General features: G+C 39.8%; 2 protein-coding genes across 3 annotated transcripts in view; one reads left to right on the forward strand and one right to left on the reverse strand.

Moving 5' to 3' along the window:
- Positions 1 to 366: 366 nt before the first annotated feature.
- On the reverse strand, positions 367 to 11,821 carry LOC119742895 (cryptochrome DASH-like). 2 transcript variants are annotated; one of them, XM_038219145.1, is made up of 13 exons: positions 11,677 to 11,821; positions 9,464 to 9,636; positions 8,349 to 8,448; positions 7,780 to 7,898; positions 6,578 to 6,726; positions 5,588 to 5,676; positions 4,992 to 5,065; positions 3,905 to 3,994; positions 3,376 to 3,455; positions 2,312 to 2,529; positions 1,798 to 1,917; positions 1,071 to 1,244; positions 367 to 490 (listed from the first exon to the last, which is right to left on the reverse strand). In XM_038219145.1, exons 1-13 carry the CDS (start codon positions 11,740 to 11,742, stop codon positions 392 to 394), a joined length of 1,551 nt encoding a protein of 516 aa, XP_038075073.1. In that variant the 5' UTR covers positions 11,743 to 11,821; the 3' UTR covers positions 367 to 391. The 2 variants fall into 2 exon arrangements, with proteins under 2 accessions (XP_038075073.1, XP_038075074.1); XM_038219146.1 differs by lacking the exons at positions 367 to 490; positions 1,071 to 1,244 and adding an exon at positions 1,384 to 1,485.
- Positions 11,822 to 15,228: 3,407 nt separating this feature from the next.
- The window catches only part of LOC119743059 (alpha-(1,6)-fucosyltransferase-like), a 52,056-nt gene continuing 48,572 nt past the window's right edge, over positions 15,229 to 18,712 (forward strand). The window contains exon 1 of the mRNA XM_038219397.1: positions 15,229 to 15,403. The gene's annotated coding sequence lies outside the window, so the exon portion shown is untranslated. The remainder of the gene's footprint in view (positions 15,404 to 18,712) is intronic.

The following is an 18,712-nucleotide window of genomic DNA, read 5'->3' on the forward strand; positions in this document are numbered from 1 at the left end:
AAATACCAACTGAGACCGCAAGTACTCTGTGTATAGATCATTAGCATTGCAGCTATATGTATCTTTCAGGTGCGTAGTTTGTAAAACAGCAGAGAGACCTCTTACACATTCATTGTGAAGGAATGAAATAATAGTAACACCTCACAGGTGGAAGTTGAATGCAAACAGCCTTTTACAAAAATTAAACTGGTTCAAACTTGGCCCACCCAACAAGATGGATCTCTCAAGCAAATGCCACCTCAAAATACAACAATGACGAACTTGAGGGAATATCATTCATATTTATAGTCCACTGATCACAGCCAAGGTTTTGAATGATCCAAATCTGACCACAAGTCTGCGTTTTTCTTCTCCATGTTCAATCAGATCTGCTTGCATCCGCTTGCCCGTCTCACTTCTTGAACTTGCCCTGTTTGCCGCTGGAAAAGTAGAAGTCAATCCCTCTGGTTTGCTGTCTCTGTCCTGGTCCCTTGCCACTCTTTCCCCTTTCCTGAAAAATGAAAACAAGTATTTTACGTTAATGCATTTTAATACTTTCTGGGTAAAGAAATCAAAGGTTCCTCAAGTGCACAGGTCACTGTAGCTTTGAAGCCTGAAGAAATGTGTAGGGAGAAGACAGTGGGGAAATGTTTGGTGTTTTTGAGGTGAGAGAAAAAACCCAAAATGATGGAAGATGCATGAAATTAGGGAGGGACTGAAGGAGTAATCCACATGTGGACCTGGGTTGGGTTTGAATCCAGGTAACAGGTGCAAAGCAAATAAGTAGCACCAGTCTTACTAAGGGCGGCCTCTGGTCAACCTGCGATTTGCTTGCATTGTGACGGAATCATTGGTATCAAGCAAAAAAAGTCATCCTCAGGTCACAAAACTGAGCCATTGTGTGATTCTCGTGGAACAAGTGTGATCTTGACGCAATTTCCTGGCACTACCGACCCGTTTGGCGATAGTAGGTGCATCATACATGAAGGCTAGCTATTTTTATGATGAAGCAACAATTAGTAAAAAATGTTTACATGTTTGGCTCGTAACTATGTGAGAGGTGTAGTAACTCAACAAACCATACAACTCACCTGAGGTCGCATGTGCTTGTTCCACTCGGGTGCCTTGACGACAGGCAGTGGGTAGCTGTGGCCTAGTCTGACATTAGCCTGAATGAGCATGGAGCTGCTGAGAATCCAGGGGGTGTGTACAGCACCTCCCTTAATGCCTTGCAATTCAGGTACCCATAGCCTCACATAGTCACCCTGCAGAAAAAGAATGGCAAAGTGAGTAGCTTGAATGAGCATGCAGCTGCTAGTAGTCCAGGGGTGTGTAAAGCACCTCCCTTGATACCTTGTAGGTCAGGTACCCATAGTCACTCCATGGAAAGAGAATGGAAAAGTGAGTAGCTTAAATGAGATTGGAGCTGCTGAGAGTCCAGGGGGCGTGAACAACACCTCCCTTAATGCCTTGTAGTTCAGGTACCCATAGCCTCACATAGTCACCCTGCAGAAAAAGAATGGCAAAGTGAGAAGCTGAACATGAAGCTGCTAGTAGTCCAGGGGGTGTGTACAGCACCTCCCTTGATACCTTGTAGTTCAGGTACCAGTAGTCACCCCATGGAAAAAGAATGGAAAGGTGAGTAGCTTAAATGAGATTGGAGTTGCTGAGAGTCCAGGGGGTGTGTACAGCACCTCTCTTAATGCCTTGTTATTCGTGTACCCATAGCCTCGCATAGTCTCCCCCACCACCACCACGGAATCAGAAGGTGAAGTGAGTGGTGATAATCAATAAATGAAGAGTCGTTGGGATACCAACCTGTGCATCATAGTCCAGTCCTTGTTTGATCATGTTGAACTTCCGGTCCTGTCTTGGATCGTTGCCAACTCCAGCGCAGTATAGCCAGTTGCCATAGTTACTGCACACATCATGATCAATCTGCCAACACCAACAAAAAAATGTCCCATAACGCGGTGCAGGCCTACCCAGTATGTGTTCACACATACACACACTGAAGTGGAATGCGTGTTAATATAACACTTGTTGCACTCAGGGCATGACGTTGCATCATGGAATTCAGGGCTGGGTTATGGCAGTGTGTGTTGTGGATATCAACTTAAGTCCGACTTGAGTCAAGTCTATTCTGAATGTCTCGCTCCTAATTAATAAGCTGAATCGAAAAAAATTGATAACTTGGTTTGGCCTAATATTTTTATTCAGTGTCTCATTGGAAAGTTCATATCCTTTGTAATGCTAACAAATGATCAATTCAATTAAAAATGTATTTTAAGAAGCATGGGGACCCTCTTTTACAAGTTCAACGTCTACTTACCAGCAGATGCTCAAACCACTCAGCTCCCAGCCTCCAATCCAGCTTGAGATCTTTGGTCAGGAAGCTAGCTACGTTCTGTCGTCCTCGGTTGGACATGAACCCAGTAGCGGCTAACTCTCTCATATTAGCATCGACAAAGGGGACCCCGGTCCGCCCTTCCCTCCAGGCATCAAAGAGGGCTTTATTCTCACGCCACTCTCTGTGGTTACCAAGGAGACCTGAGCAGACAAATTAATGGCCATGTTGGGGTCAGTTGGTATCATCTTTCATACATATTTATTAGCCCACGAACCTCTCTCATTGGCCAACTTTCGAACACATAATGAAATTGAAAATATATCCTTTCTGGCACCTCTATCACAATCTTTCAAACTTACAGACTTTGACTCAATCACAAGTCAATCCAATGTAATCCATAACAAGACAATCGCAAAACAACCACACGTTTAGTAGTCACAAGTCAATCACAAGTGAACCTCAGGTCAATCATAAGTCAATCACAAGTCAATCACAAGTCAATCATAAGTCAATCACAAGTCCGTCACAAGCAAAATTGCAAGTCGAGTTACAAGTCAAGTTTCGTAGGTTCCTGGACTACCAGCAAAGCTAATGCTGTATCCAGCTAATCACTTAGTCATAGCGTGTCATCATACGATTTCAAAGTATCATGTGACCATCCAATTACCCTGTGATTGGCCACCATTGCAGTAGGCAAGCGTTTGGTGAGCAACCACATCGTGCATTGTAAACTAGACAGTAGGGCTTATTTTCACTTCATTTTGCCGACTAAATGTTGATTCCGCATATTTCTCAGTTTTTGCCATCATCACAGCTTTGAAGTCTTGCCTACTACCTACTGTGTGTGGCGCTATATGATCTTTGCCTACTACAATGGCGATGCTGACTTTCTGGTACCTGTATGTAGGCCGGGTCACGTCGGTTAGTGAGGGAGCCATATACAATTTGGAAATAAAACATTGGGCTCCTATCAGGTCTGGTTAATTTGGGATACTGGAAGAGGGGTGGGGTGGGTGGTCAGAAATTAAAATATTACATGTTCTCACCGCTAAGGTAGAATAATCTGTCTCCGAACTTGAGGGCAACAAACTTGAAGTAATCCCTCCACAAAAGCTCAAACACGACCCTAAAAAAATAAAATAAAAAGAACCTAACGTCAACTGTATATGAATCCATGCAACTATATTGCTCACAGACTTACATCAAAGGAAAAAAAATTATTGCTAATTGTAAGTATGTAAACAGGTGACAACTTCCTTTGATTTTTTTTATTATGAAATTGAACCAAGATTCAGGAATACAAAGGGGTTTGAGAAAAATGCAAAGTATGGAGCAAAACAGAAGAGAGGGGCAATATAAACTCTAATCCAGAATAAAATTTGATTTTGACTATCCAAAAAGTTGATAAAGATCAGTTAAGTGTCTATTAAAGCCTCTTTGTTTTGGAAAGAAAAGTCTAAAATGTGCATGTACGTGCCCATTTATATGTGGCCTGACATTCTACAAACCATTCACAAACCATCGTTAGAATTATTTCATCCTAAAATGAGTCACTCAACATGCTGATTTACATACCAGTAAGTTGACTGGTTGGCTCTTCTTTCTTTCTCGTATTTCCGGATTTCTTCGTAGATTTTCCGCGGTGACAAACATCCTAGAGCTAACCTGTAAATTACAAACGGCAGTTGAATATTTCACACAACCACAAGAGGTATGCCAAAACCAAAACAAACCACAGTCTAAAATGTTTTGCTTTGTTTGCTTTTTGGGGTTTTTTTTTTTGGGGGGGGGGGGGCAGGGGATATTGGGGTACTCTTTGGGGGGGGGGGTTGGGGGGGGGGGGGTTTGAGGGGTCTGGGGGCTATTATGTGCCGTATATTCCAAATATTTAAATATTCAATCATCAAGGGAACTGAAAAGCTATTACTTTTTGATTCAAATATTTGACAACTGTGAGAGAGGTCTTGGGAGACGATGAAAAATGTTTCACTTGTGTCCTTTATTGTATGTCAATTGCCAACTTTTGATGACCAATTTATCGCACGATTTAAGAGCTTCCATGCGGAACATGATCTCAACTTTCAACCATACTGCTATCAACCATCATATATCTATCATATATATCAACCATACTGCTATCTGTTCTTATATTATAATAAGCCCTTTGTCAATTTTCGACAAAGGCCCAAGCACATGCGCATGCAGATACCAATAATGGCCAGTTTAGGCTAGAGCATGTTTGCCTGATCAATTCATTTCCAAAGTAACAATAATCGAATACTAAAGTATTTGAAAATGCACCACCCTAGTACTCCACTTGCTGCCAAACGCAGATGTTGTTAAGAGTAATTTGTGGTTTTGGGCACAATGAGATCAAAATAAGTTATGAATCAGATCCCTACGTGAAAAAAAGTTTTGTTTGGCCAAAAAGACAAATCAAGGTACACGAGTCCCTGTATATTCAAGGTGGACAGACCCCAATTATGTCAGCAGAAAAGTGCAGATATTCTTGCCAAAAAAAATAATAAATAGATAAATTTACAAATCATAATTAGGAAAATCATTTCCATCCTCAGAGAGTTTAATGCCTTCATTTGGCTTTGTATAAAAAGACGCATAGCGCCCTCAACTGATGTTGCACAAAGCCAATAACATATCTTACCAGGAGGAAAACTTAGTGGAGTAATCTGCCCCGATGAGGCCATTGCGTGTCTCCTTATACGATGAAACATAGTCCTATTCAAATAAGAAAAATAAAGATTAACAAAAGTATTGAACTTACCTGTCAAGTATGATTTAAGTTTATTGGTAGATGCTCTGTTTTAATAGATCTTGACATTGTCTCGTAAGTTCAAATGAACCTAAATTTTCCACAATGTTTTTGCCGAGGACAAATAGTCTGAAATTTGTAGAATAGTTTCAAGAATTGTGACCTGCCAATGAATGGGCACTTAAGTACAAATGTCAAACTTTTCGTCCCGAACAAAGAGATGATTTCAGATATTTTTGGGAGTTCATGATTAAAGAAAATGAAGAAATCTGACTCTATAAAGTTGTTCTTAAACTGGATGCTGTTTTCAAATTGTGGCAAAATTACCGTGAAAGACAATTTTTTTTAATGAAGGTGACTTGTTCTCAATTTTAATCGAGTCCTTTTGAAAGTAATTCAACCCTGGCATTTGCCAATTTAAGTGACGAAATTCTTAAATCTTCTTTCACCAAATGATTTACATATTATAAAGCTCTGATTGGACTCACATAATCCCAGAAATAATGCTGTATTCTTGCTAAGGCTTGCTTCTCCCCTCCGCTGTAAGGAAACGCAGTCCGTTCATCCCTCGCAGGATCTGTTAGTCAGACAAAAAAAAGAGAAAAAAGCAATCTGATCTAAATATATACACATCTTAAACAAATTACCACTTTTAAGGTTGTCCAAATGCTTTATATTCTCACAACAGCTTACTTTTCACTTCATGCACATTTAGGTGCCTTATGCATGCGCATACTGGTTTGCGCACATATAGCGCCAAGTATGCACAACTTGTTTTATTCCGAATGTACACAAAGCCATAGTGTCTTCGTGTGAGCATCAGGCGTCATCAGCAACGCGTTCCAATGTCTCTCCCAGTGGTCTCCCCCAACTCTCCCCTTCTTACCGTTGAGGGGGTACTTCTCCACAGAGCCCATACTCAGGAATTCAAATTTTTTGGGTAAGAATAGGTATGTTTTGACAAAAAAAATGTATGCTGAAAATATCCAGGTATTTTAAAATAGCAATCAGACCTGACAGTAAGTCTCAAGCCCGGTTCACACTTCATGCGAAAGCAAATGCGAAACGAAGTTGACATCATGAAACATTCGCTGCGAAATTCATCCAAGTCGAAATGTGTTCAACTTTTACGAATTCGCAGCACAAATACTTGCCATGACGTCAAAAATTCACGTTCGCTTTCGCTTGTGCGCCGAGTATGAACAGTGTGAATACTCAACCATTTTTTTTTTTCAGCTGAATATGTACAAAACTTTATATGGTCTTTATATGTGACAGGGACAATAATTACCGCACAGTGGCATTAGTATATTTGTTTATTTTACATCCGTATTTGCTAAAAAATATTGTATCGAAAGCATTGATGTTTGTAACATTGGAAACTTTCTTATCTTTAGTTTGATGTTTTTTAATGATACTAGTGAAAGTCTTTACAAAGGACTTATCCTTTGTTGAGACAAACATCTTCTTGCACATACCTTTCATTCCCATCTCCTCCACACTAGGGGCGTGGCCAGGATCTATCCCTGGTGGGAGGGGCTTCAGCTTACTGGGCATGGGCAGAGTGGGGCGCACATCTGACCGGTTCTCCGTCTTCTTGCGGAACTCGGTGAACACATTCGGCAAACTACAACGAGAGAAAAGACATTTGACATGACTTGGTTTCAATTTCGAATTAGACCACAGGAAAATTGAATGATTTTGTAAAGTTTCAATCTTAATGCAGTAAATTCCCCTTAAAAAGTGTAGTACAGTAGAACATCGATGTAACGCACAACGGAATACTGAACATTCGGCTATACCGAACGTCACCCTGTAGCTTCTGAATTTTATGTACAATTATACCAAATTTTTTCTAAATTCTATTAGTATCCCACCTCCAGACTACATTTAATAATTATGATGAAAAGCCAACTTTCTATTTATTAACCCTTACTCTCTGAGGGTAGTTTACTGCATGTCAGTTGGTTATGCCAATGCCCTCCAGCTGCAGTTATTTGGCAGATAACAAGTCTTAGCAGTGAAGGCTCCAATTGGCAGGAGTTGGAGGCCCTGGAGGGTGCCTGATACTGACCAGCTGGGGGCACTCACTTTGTTATCAGAGGACTCTCATTGTTCTCTGTGGCATGTATTGGAGTGCCTGTCCAGTTACCCTTGAAATGACATGGCAGATATTGGAGGGCCATGCAAAAAACATAGGAGATTTTCTTGAGGCACATATTGGCATGCGTTGGAGGGTCAAGTAGGGTAAGGGTTAATGATCAAATGTGTGTAACAGAGCAATATGAACATGATGGCACTTCACGACATGTGAAGCTGAATCCATCCTTTAATGTTACTCACAGGAAGTTACAAAGAGCGCAACCACTAGAACAATGCAAAAATATCTTTAACGTGCGTCTGATTTTTTGTTTCCTTTTAGATGGCACACTGCGATATACATTGAAGGTTGAATGCTGTTACAAAAAAGAATCTGCTAACTGAGCCAGTTTTTCACACTGATACAGAAAACCAGTGACCTGAATAAAAATCTCTGCATTTTTGAAAAATAATTCCTGTTTTTATTTATAAACCCCTTGAACTAAATTGATTTGAAAGAACTCAAGTTCAGGTATCATGCTGCCAATTGTTACTTTTCAAGAAGTAGTGGCAATGAAATGACGACTAAACAGCAACTTACTCTCTTATTCTGAAGGGAATATCATCTTTGTGGTAGAGCGTTGAACCCCAGAATTTGTGGACGGGAACCTGACAGGACTTCTCGATGGCAGCCTCTACGTCCAATTCTTCCCTTGTGGCCTAGAAGAGTAAAGAAAATGTTTCAGAGAAACTGAATTAGCCCTGACCGTCCATGGTACTTTGTCTAGCAACCCTGCCAAATGCATCGACATGCAACACTTGTCAGAGTAAGAAGCCTGCCCAGTGTAACATTACTCAACAGGGCAATTAACCTATCGCTGTAGAATCGCGTCAACGCAGCTTGTGAAACATTGTCCAATTACATGATATGTAAATGGATGTGGAATGCGCAACATCTGTGACAAACAAAACTTAACGTACCAAATTCCGCTGTAGTCTTTTAACAGAAATTTCAAATAGCTGCCTTTTTTTAGTGTCCAAGGGACTATTGGAGAAAGGCACTATGAACTCAAAAAAGGCTGAAATCTTTGTTTGGGTTCAATAAAAAGTGCAAAAACAAGGTCTGAAAATCTCCGACAAAAAGATTTTAAGCATAGCTATTGAATCTACCTCTTGTTGTAATGCTACAGCTTTCACATTCTCCTGGCCAAGTTGACGTATCAAGTCTTGAATGACGGTCTCTGGTTTGCCTCTACTGATGACAAGATTGCTATTTGGGAAGACATACAATTCAAAAAAAGTTTGTAAGTTTTTTTCACCTGGATGTACTGAGCAATATTTTCAAGATTTGTATTTGCTTGGCAGTCTCATGACATTAATTCACTGTTAAAGTTCCCATGGCTAGTAATGCAAGATATTTGTTAAGTGTTTTTCCTTCACGTTGCCTCTCTCTGGATTTCTAGATCCCAAATCTCGCTTCCCTTTTACCTCAAATCCTTGGCAATTCATACCAAGTGTGAGCATTGTCTCTGTCACTATATCTTTTTAGTTTATAACCAAAACATTATGTGGTTCCTGGCCTTGTGTTCAGGAATACTTGTACAAAAAAATACTATTGGCAATTTCAGCATCACGAACATCACTAATCAGAGCTCAGTGAAGAAACCTAAAAACATATTTTTCATTAGTTAAGTTTTCAAATCTTACAATCCATCATCAAGGAGAAAACAAACTAGCAGTTTTGGATTTATTTCCATTACACCTACATTCCTTTTTCATTGGAACCCATCTTGGAGGCACAGGGATATGCATTTAGTTCAGTGTTACAAGAATTTAAAATAACAAAACAGCCCTCTCTAAGGCCAAAAAAAAAGTCTCCGGTTTCTGGTATGGAGCTTGCCCAAAAAGTGGTGCGGCGACGCAGCTTTTTTTTTTTTTTTACCTGTCTTTTTGCTTCAAATGTCGGCTGATTACTGCAAATTGTGCCCGACTAAACTTAGTGCAAATATATGGGAGTCCGGAGAGGCCACATAAAGCTTATTCTCGATCATAACCCCATCTAAAAACACGTTAAAATTGTGCAGCAGCAGGATTCCAGTCACACCATTGAGTTTGGCGGTTTTGAGACATCATCTTTTATTGAAAAAAAAACTTTTTCATTTTGCCAACGCACTTGGCTACGGCGACGCGCGCGCATACCAGAAACCGGAGACTTTTTTTTTTTGGCCTAAGATGCCTGCTATGCAAAGAATCTATAAGCTGGAACAGAGTTAGCCAAATCTCACCTGCCAACTTGACGAAGAGTTTCTTTCAGATCTCGAAGGCTTTCTAGCAAGAACTTGAGTCGATGGGGACCAGTCTTTGGGAAAGAGAAGTGCCACGTGCCATGGTAGTGACGGGGATCTAGACAATACAGTGGAAGGATGTAGTCTGCATTCTGATGGGCCCAGTGGAGAACCTAGGTTAGGAAAACAGATCATTAGGGGAGAAGAAGGGTCAGGGAGTTCAACTATTTCAGCAGAATGTTGGTCAACAACAAATCTACCATACGTTTTGAAGTACAAATCTATGTGACTCCCTTTTACCATTCGAAATGCACTTGTGTTTACAAACGTGATTCAGTCTACTCATTATCATAATCCATGCATTGCGCACACGCGCTCGGTAACGGAATCGCACTCGGGATACGGGGACTATCAAATTTACCAGGAATGTACACTGGGAATGAAGACCACATCGCGTCGTTCAAACATTAACACGAGTCGGAAATTTATCGTGTTCACGATCGCGAGGGGAGCTCGCGCTCTCGAAATTGAACGGGAAATTTCACTTTTCATCCGGATCGTAAGTAAACTTCAGTACAACCATCTTAATCATCGATGTCTACTTGTACCTCAGGTGGCGTATCTACATGATCTAGTAATTTGGAGGCCGTTTTGAGGGTGAAATCTGATGTTTTTGGGGGGCAATGTTGGGTTTTGGGTCAAGGACAAAATTGTGTTGCTCAGCATATACAGATTAGCTTGGACCCTACTATCGCCAGACCATGTCCGAATGTTATAAAAGGAGATCAGTTGGGTCCAAGTTACTCGGAGTAACATGTAGTAATGATGTACATACATGTAGGCCTATGCGGAAAATGTTGCAACCTGAACCTGACGCCGATTTGTTGGAGAGACAAGAAAACTTTAATCTTGGCACTTGGGTAGCTGGAGTTACCCAGCCCTGAGTTTTATCATTGGGTTGTCTATTAGGGCTGGAGCAAATTTTTCTCAAAACTTGTAGTATTTGCAAAAAAAATTTGAAAAATGTTCAATTTTGTCCCCATTACACACTAATTGCAACTGCAACTCACCCCAAACTTGCCTGGAATAACCATTACACAGGTCCTTGAAGTAAAAAACGATCCACGATGAAGATTCAGCCTCCAATTGCAGTGAAAACAGGAGGAATAACCGCTAACTTGACAACCTTGCTGGATTGGCCAGGACCGGTATTGGTTTGTGCACAAAAAAAATTGTGTACAATGAATGGCGGTCGATTACCATGCACGTACAGCTCGCTGGTACTAGGCGTTTTTGCGGTCGGTGCATGACGTGACGCGGAAGCGTAATACCCGATGACTGTTTCATGCATTAATAAGAGGTTCACTCGCATCACAGTGCGGTACTGGAACGGCAACCGTCGAGTTGGCCGGCTATCGTGCATTCATAGTGCAGTGTTACTGCCGTTCCAGTACCGCACTGTGATGCGAGTGAACCTCTTATTAATGCATGAAACAGTCATCGGGTATTACGCTTCGCGTCACGTCATGCACCGACCGCAAAAACGCCTAGTACCAGCGAGCTGTACGTGCATGGTAATCGACCGCCATTCATTGTACACAATTTTTTTTGTGCACAAACCAATAGCGGTCCTGGCCAATCCAGCAAGGTTGTCAAGTTAGCGGTTATTCCTCCTGTTTTCACTGCAATTGGAGGCTGAATCTTCATCGTGGATCGTTTTTTACTTCAAGGACCTGTGTAATGGTTATTCCAGGCAAGTTTGGGGTGAGTTGCAGTTGCAATTAGTGTGTAATGGGGACAAAATTGAACATTTTTCAAATTTTTTTTGCAAATACTACAAGTTTTGAGAAAAATTTGCTCCAGCCCTAATAGACAACCCAATGATAAAACTCAGGGCTGGGTAACTCCAGCTAGCACTTGGGCCTAATTTTTCTCAGACTCAGTCCCAGATTCTTGTCTTATCATCATTTTTCATTGAGATGATATATGAAGAAAAAGTGGTGTCAGGTTGAAACAATTTTTCAAAAAAAATCAGGCTAGTACATTCTGCCCCAAGCGCCCCAGCCATATCCCCGCGTCATGGAAATTTCCAGGGTAGCTGTGGAAAATGTTGGGAACTGCAGCCATCCCCAATTTCCGATCGCGCGCGCATAACTTAAGCCCAAGAATTGCTATTTCTTCAGAAACGTTGGAGTATAAATGTCACTTCTCACCTCATTGTCGTGATACCGCAGGTCGTTTCTCAGAAGACAAATTACAGTCCTGTATTTAGTCGCCATTTCTTCGAAAGAAATACCACACTAGTGCTCGACCCCTCGACTCACACAAGTTTGTTCAGCTGGAGTATGCAAAGTGATTACGTACGTGACATTCGCTCGATTCACCTTGCGCTCATCTCCATCGTACGATGTTTTGAGTTCAGAGGTTGGAAGTGCACCGCGCCGCTAGGTACTAGACCAATCCTCAAACAATATAATTGGAGAATTGGAACCAGTCTATAGCTCTTTTTTTTTACACTCACGTGTACGTGTTTTACCGTCCAGTGCATATGCAGTGGGGAAAGGGGGAGTTACGTAATGGTTGATGAAACTTAAGTTGATCTGCTTTTCTTAGTTTAGATCGTAACCCGGGGTCGGCTTCAACGTACTCTCCCAAAAAGTACATTTTCTTTAGTTTAGATTGCTTGTAGTATTAAAAGTAATGTTATCAGTTACCTCATTATTATTAATGAGAAATTATTGAACGATTGCTAATACTAGACACACGCACCCACGTCCACGTTCAAAAAATGATGTTGCCGAAGCTCAAAATAGAAGCAAAACTTTTGTTTGTTAAAAAATTTGAAATAGAATATACAATTTGAAGTTGATTTTTACGGGGGGGGGGGGAGTTCGTGAAAAGGGCACTTGCACGTCCGTGCTGAAATTAGAGGGGGATGGGGGGCGGGGCATGTACCGTCTTTTAATTGGGGTGCTGTTCAAAACTGCATGGCGATTATGCACACTATTATGATCGCTATCTGACACTAAACAGGGCGGCAAGATTTCCACGAAATTACACAAAGGGCACCGGCGTCCAAGCCCACTGGTGTTTTTACAAAAAAAGGGCAATTGTTCAAAAAAAAGGGCACTTGTTTATAAAAAAAAAGGCACTAAAATAAAAAGGGCACTCTGCACATATGGGGGGGGGACGCCGATGGAAAAAGGGTACTGTAATTGAATGGAAAAGGGCAGTCTGTACAGAATATTGAGGGAGGGAAATACCCCCTTACCCCCCCCCCCCCCCCCCCCCCACACACACACACACCCACCCCCACACCCACCAAATACCAACAGTTGTTTAACTTTGCTATTACCATTGCAACATAACGTTATTCACTTTTTGAATGCGACATCGAACACAAAACAATCAATTGGCCCACGTTTTGTTATGGAACGATTTCTTTACAATTTAGGAATTCTTTTCAGCCTGACAATAATTCAGTTAACTGGTTCCGGCCAGTCATGTCGGCCTATATATACATCATCATCGTAGGGCGGGACGCGTAATTTTTTTTCCTAGGAGGGTTAAAGGCAATGTCATGAATAATTCAGTTTTTCCTTTGATTCATTGCAAGACTTAGGTTCTCGTTCTATTTTCCCATTAATTTAAAATTATCTCAGTGATAAATTTGGAGAAGAAAAATAGCTGATGAAAATGAGCAGCGACGACGTGGATTCGAACCAGGGATCTTTGTATCCATAGCTCATCTCGCTATCCACTAGGCTACTGTGTGGTAGCTAGACGACAACCGTTCTTTAAAATGCTTTAATGTATTTTAACTAGTTGAGTAACTAACAACAATGCTGTTGATGTCATTGTCCGTTCTCATGGATAAACATGAATTATTCATGACATTGCCCCTAACCCTCCTAGGAATAAAAAATTACGCGGGCAGCGTTATAGGCGCGAATAAATAGTGGATTTTTTTGTGTGCACTTTGGAGAAACCGAATCCGGGAAGCCTATAAGCGTTGCAGACACCCAACATAAAATGTAAATAGAAATTAACTAATTAAAAATCGTTCTTGATAAATCGAGGCATAAGGTTGTAACGCCCTCTGATCTAGGCTATAATCCCCAAAATTTGACAGCATGGTTTTAATTTAAATTAAAAATGACCAAAAACTGTTTCCTTTAACCATACAATTTGAAGTATATTTTAATATTGTCGCACAAAACAAAATATTTTGATTGTATACATCCCTGTCCCATTCCTGGCCCGTTACCATATGGACAGGATTGCAATATTTTATGTTTAAAATCTGGATGGATGAGGGGTAATCTGGTACAATTTCTACAAGGTATGCAACAAATATTGTTTATTAAGCGCTTAAGCAAATGCCATACGCTATGTAAAACCAACTCATTTTTGGGCTGAGGGTGGGTCGGTAGCGACGTCCCTCGAGACCAAAATAATTAGGGGACATGTGGCATGCCTACCCCTCCTCCCAAACCCCAAACATGCCAACACCCCCCCCCCCCACCCCCCTTACCCTGCAAAAAAATATGAATAAAGGAATAGCCGTCACAATCGTTATACCACTGATTTCGAATTGCGCCCTCAAGAAGAGCATGGCCAGGCACCAAGTAAAACGCGTTTGTTTATGGTGTAAATCGAGGACACAAGTCATGTGCGACATCGGTGAATCGAGGACAGAAACCAAATCGAGGACGACCTCGATTAGAAAACGGGTACAGAACCAATGACAGGTGTTGCACAAAAGTTAGTGTACAAAAGGGAAAAGGGAAGAGGAACAAAAGAAAATCCTCGATTTACACCATAAACAAACGTGCTAGAATTAAGTGTGTCTGTGTATTTCTCCCGTCCCGTCAAAATAATGAAGTCTATAGACTTTTTTTGTTTTCAAAACGCGATATATCCATAATGAACAAAAGTGAAAAAAAGTCCACGTTTATAAAACTTTTCAGAGTAAGAACAGTACGACAGCTGTTTCTCAACTTCACTTTTCGCTTCATTTATTTATTAACTGGTGTTTAATAACATAAAAACTGTCGAAACATGACTTCAGGCAGAATTCAAAAAGGTTACAAAAGGGGTTTATAGTCAAGGGGTTTATAGTCAGCTTTAATGTGCAAAACATAAACGTGACCAACATACTAAAACTGTCTGTACTGTCTCTTTGTTCGTTTAGTCAATTATTGTTAATTTCGTGTGTTGATCCAGTGTTTCCTTTACATTCTAATGATTTTTTTTTCATATATGCCTATAATGCCTTCACGTTTTCGTATTTTGTGCAACCCACAATCATTCCCCGTGTCTGTCGTCTGTCTTACAACGGAGCTATGGAGGACGGTATCCACGATGTGGAGATATTGAAATATAAGTCATCACGGGATGACAACATCTAAAATGTAAGATGTCGACATATCCCGGGATAATATAACATGGGATGACGACATCCTGAAAGTAGGAGGCGACATATCCTGAGATAATTTTGCACGTGATGACGACATACAAAATATGATGATCGACATCATGAAAAGTGAATCATTGACATTGGGTCAACATCGTAAAAATTGGAAATCGACATCTCAGAATCTCAGAAGGGTGACCAGACATCGCGCTATATATGCATCATTGTTTAGACTTCCTACGTTTAGGATGCGTCATCAATAAAAGATTGTCCAAGACTGAATATAATGTATGCATGATAAATTATTATGATAGTGAAGTTGACGGAAAAAACTTTCATCGTCACAAGAGGGCGTCATAACAGTCTGACTTAAGCTTTCGCTACTCGAATTCGAAGATGGCCACCTTTGACGAAGACAGTGCAGCGTAGCATTCTTAAATACTTCCACTCCGAGCTGGATCTTGAGCCTCATCTGGACCAGAAAGCCGCTGAAAGGGAAAGACCCTGCCACAGTCTTGGATCAGGTACGTGAATAGCACTCGAAAAGCCCTTTTAACGACACAACAATAGGCTTGTTTCGGAGCCCATACTTTCCCTTTCTTTGGTGTTTAGTCGACCGTGTAAATCATAATCGACCCGTGTGTGTGCTGTGTACGGTGCTCAATGGCCACGCACGCGACCTTTCTAATTTGATTCACGTTCGCGAAGAATGGGCTACGCGTCTGTATGTACTGTATCTACTAGGCCCGTAATTTGCTCGCAGGAAGGAGCCATTAACGAAAGAATAATGAATTAAAGATAAAGAGTATGGTGTTGTCCCGCCAGTTATAAGCGTGATAATGAGGCATTCATAAAACAGAGTGCCACAAAAAAACCTACCAAACCAATTCAACCGACCTTGGCAACATCATTAATAATAATTCATTTGAAAATATTTTGAAGTGACTAGGGAGGCTTTATCATTATTTAAGGCATTTAATCCATCATCCATGCTATCCTTAAAAAAAATGCATTAAAGAAATTACTTACAACTAATAAAGAACACCATATTTTTACTACTAATAAGTAATTTAGGCCAAGTGAAATTTGTATATTTTTTGCTTCAGAAATTTGGGTAGGCCTATGGTATGGGGCTTTTTTCATTTGTTAAATTAGTAATTTTTTTTTAAAATTCTTTCTTCGACTGAGTTTTCAGAAGACTTTATATTACGTTTCAAGTTAAGATTGACGAATGGCTGTTTTGACATTGCATCATGATCTTGATAAATGTTGACATTTTACAAAGGTATGTTATCATTTTTGAAGTTGCTTTTGTGTAAAATAATTTTTTTTTTTTTATAAAATAATGAAATTTTAGGCTAATAATAGAATCATGGGGATGCAGATTTTGAATGCAAATTTATGAATTTCATTCTTATGGCATTAGGCTTGGACATTGCTCCACACTCGACGAACTCAATTTGGTCTTTTATTTGAGTCTGTGGACTAAAGGAGTTTTTAAAATTTAACTTAATTTATATCAATTTTTTTGGGGGGTGGGAGTGGTAAGTAATGTTAAATGATTAGCATTCTAGTAGTAGCAATGCAATTTGAAAGTGTCTATTCTAAACCAAGAACATAAGGGGTAGAATTAATTTGTGCTCTGTATTCATGGAAATGTAAGGGGAAAGATACATTGATTAATGTGAAGTAGTTCACATTTTCATCAATAAATGTCATTTCTCAAACTTTAGTAGTTCTACTGATTATTGTTTATATTTTTCCCCACAAACCATTTGTCACACCCTGATAATGGTAATTGGTTGCCTCACAGAAACACCATGGCAAAAACATCACTCACTGGTGAGGATGAATAATTTAACACCATATACAAAAATCAACACATTGGATCTGGATGTGCTCTGTGATCAGACATGGGTCATATGGCAGCTGCCTAAGGCACCTTTACATGCTTTCGGCTCCACCACGTTTTCGCTGTATTCTTCGCAATTCAGCTTCTCAGCTGCGAGTATGGCTAATTAGACCCCCAAATTATTATTATTATTACACCAAAATACAAAACAGTTTTGACCTTTACGTTTTTGGGTGCTATTTTTGTGCAAGCATATACTGTACTTGGTGCTATTTGTGGTTCCCTTTCCTGTTTTGTCATTCAATTCGGAGGCTTTTTTTTAATACTAATTACATACTTTTCCTCCGTTTACTTTAAATTTTCAAAAAAATATGCACAGATAATATTGCATTCTCCCACCAAACTTACGTTGTTGGTCTCTAATTTTGCCAAAATTTGTATTAATTTTTTTCCATTTCTTTACCAAGGGTATCCATGCCCAAACAGTTTAAACTGGTTTCCATTGGGGCCCTGTATACATTACAAATGAAATACAATACAATACAATATAAATAAACAAATACAATTCATTCCAAATATAATATAGCAAAATACAAGCACATAGAATTAATGTTTGAGAATTGAACAATTATAAATATAAAAAAAATATCGCTGAACAGGCTTTACTAGGAAAAGTGAACACAAAAATGTGTACATGCATTTGTGAAATCTATTCTATTTTGCATACAGTATGCTACATGTAGCTTCAAAAATTAAAAAAGGGAAAAATAAAGGAAGAAATGTCACTGTTTCAGTTACTTTCTTTTTTTCCTCAGAGACCGTAAGTTCCAGTAATTTGTCAGGGTTTCTGACATTTTTGCTGTGCAATTTGTTTGAAGGACCCGATTGATCAAATTAAAACTAACCAAATGTAAACATATTCAAAGCTTAACTATTGAAAGAGGAAAACACTAAGTACATTGGAAAACTGTTTGCAATCAGCCTCAGCATCTGTTTGACTATGGAGTTCCCCAAAGTCATTAAGAAAACCAGTTGGACATAGTTACAGCTTATCTGCAAATAACAAAACAAAGAGTGACTTACTAGACTCCAGTTGCTCATTTACAAAAAAAGTCCCGATGTGTATTTTATTTTGGGCTTAGCAAAAGAAAATCAAATTAGTGCTAAAGGGATTAACTTTCTCACATGGCTTATACTTGGTTTATGTCAATATGTAGTAGTGAGTAGAAAAATCAATGAGGTGAAAGCATTTTCGCTCACATTCTTTTTCAAGTTGGGGGTTGAATCTTCAAATGTCAAAACATTTCTGTTTGAGGTATAAGATGCTACCTTCCAGACGTGGACTAGCTCTGTCAAATATGTTGCGTAGTGTTATGCTCAACGGGTAAGTGTTTATAACTGTCATGGCAAAATCAAGGAATTATCCCAACGGCATTTTCTGTTGCATCTTGTTTATCTGAACAAAGAAAATGCAGGCTTAGGATTCAGCAGGTTTCATGCTTTTGCTGTTGTTGGATTCTGTAGGATGCACTAGGCATTGCCATTATTTGATTTTTTTGGATTAGGCAGGCTTCAGGCTTGGCTGTTGTGATTGTTTGATTTTGGCGACTTCACTCTTTCAGTTACTTGATTCTGTTGGACTTGGCGAGCTTCACTCTGCTTTTGTTGGAATCTTTTGGATTCAGCATTCCTCACACTCTGTTGGAAGATTCTTTTGAATTCAGCAGGCTCCACACTTAAAGATGATGGATTCTGTGGGATTCAGCAGGCTGCACATTTTGCTGTTATTGGATTCTGTTTGATTTAGCAGGCTTCAACCTTTACTTTTGTTGTTATTTGATTCTGTTGGATTCATCAGGGTACACAATGTGACAAAAGTAGAAAAGCAAAAACGTTTGGCCGTCTTTGTAAAATAATCCTCTCATATTACTTTTTACCCCCCCCCCCCCAAATGATACATGTACATTAAGTCAATAATAAA

The sequence above is a fragment of the Patiria miniata genome, unplaced genomic scaffold (assembly GCF_015706575.1).
Source record: "Patiria miniata isolate m_02_andy unplaced genomic scaffold, ASM1570657v1 HiC_scaffold_6, whole genome shotgun sequence".
Lineage (NCBI taxonomy): Eukaryota > Metazoa > Echinodermata > Asteroidea > Valvatida > Asterinidae > Patiria > Patiria miniata.

Coding starts and splice junctions, on each gene's coding strand:
- LOC119742895 (XM_038219145.1), bottom strand. CDS start 11,742: ATGGCGACTAAATACAGGACTGTAATTTGTCTTCTGAGAAACGACCTG. Junction 8,449..9,463: donor ACTCTTCGTCAAGTTGGCAG/GTGAGATTTGGC, acceptor CTTCCCAAATAG/CAATCTTGTCATCAGTAGAG. Junction 5,066..5,587: donor AGCATTATTTCTGGGATTAT/GTGAGTCCAATC, acceptor TTATTTGAATAG/GACTATGTTTCATCGTATAA.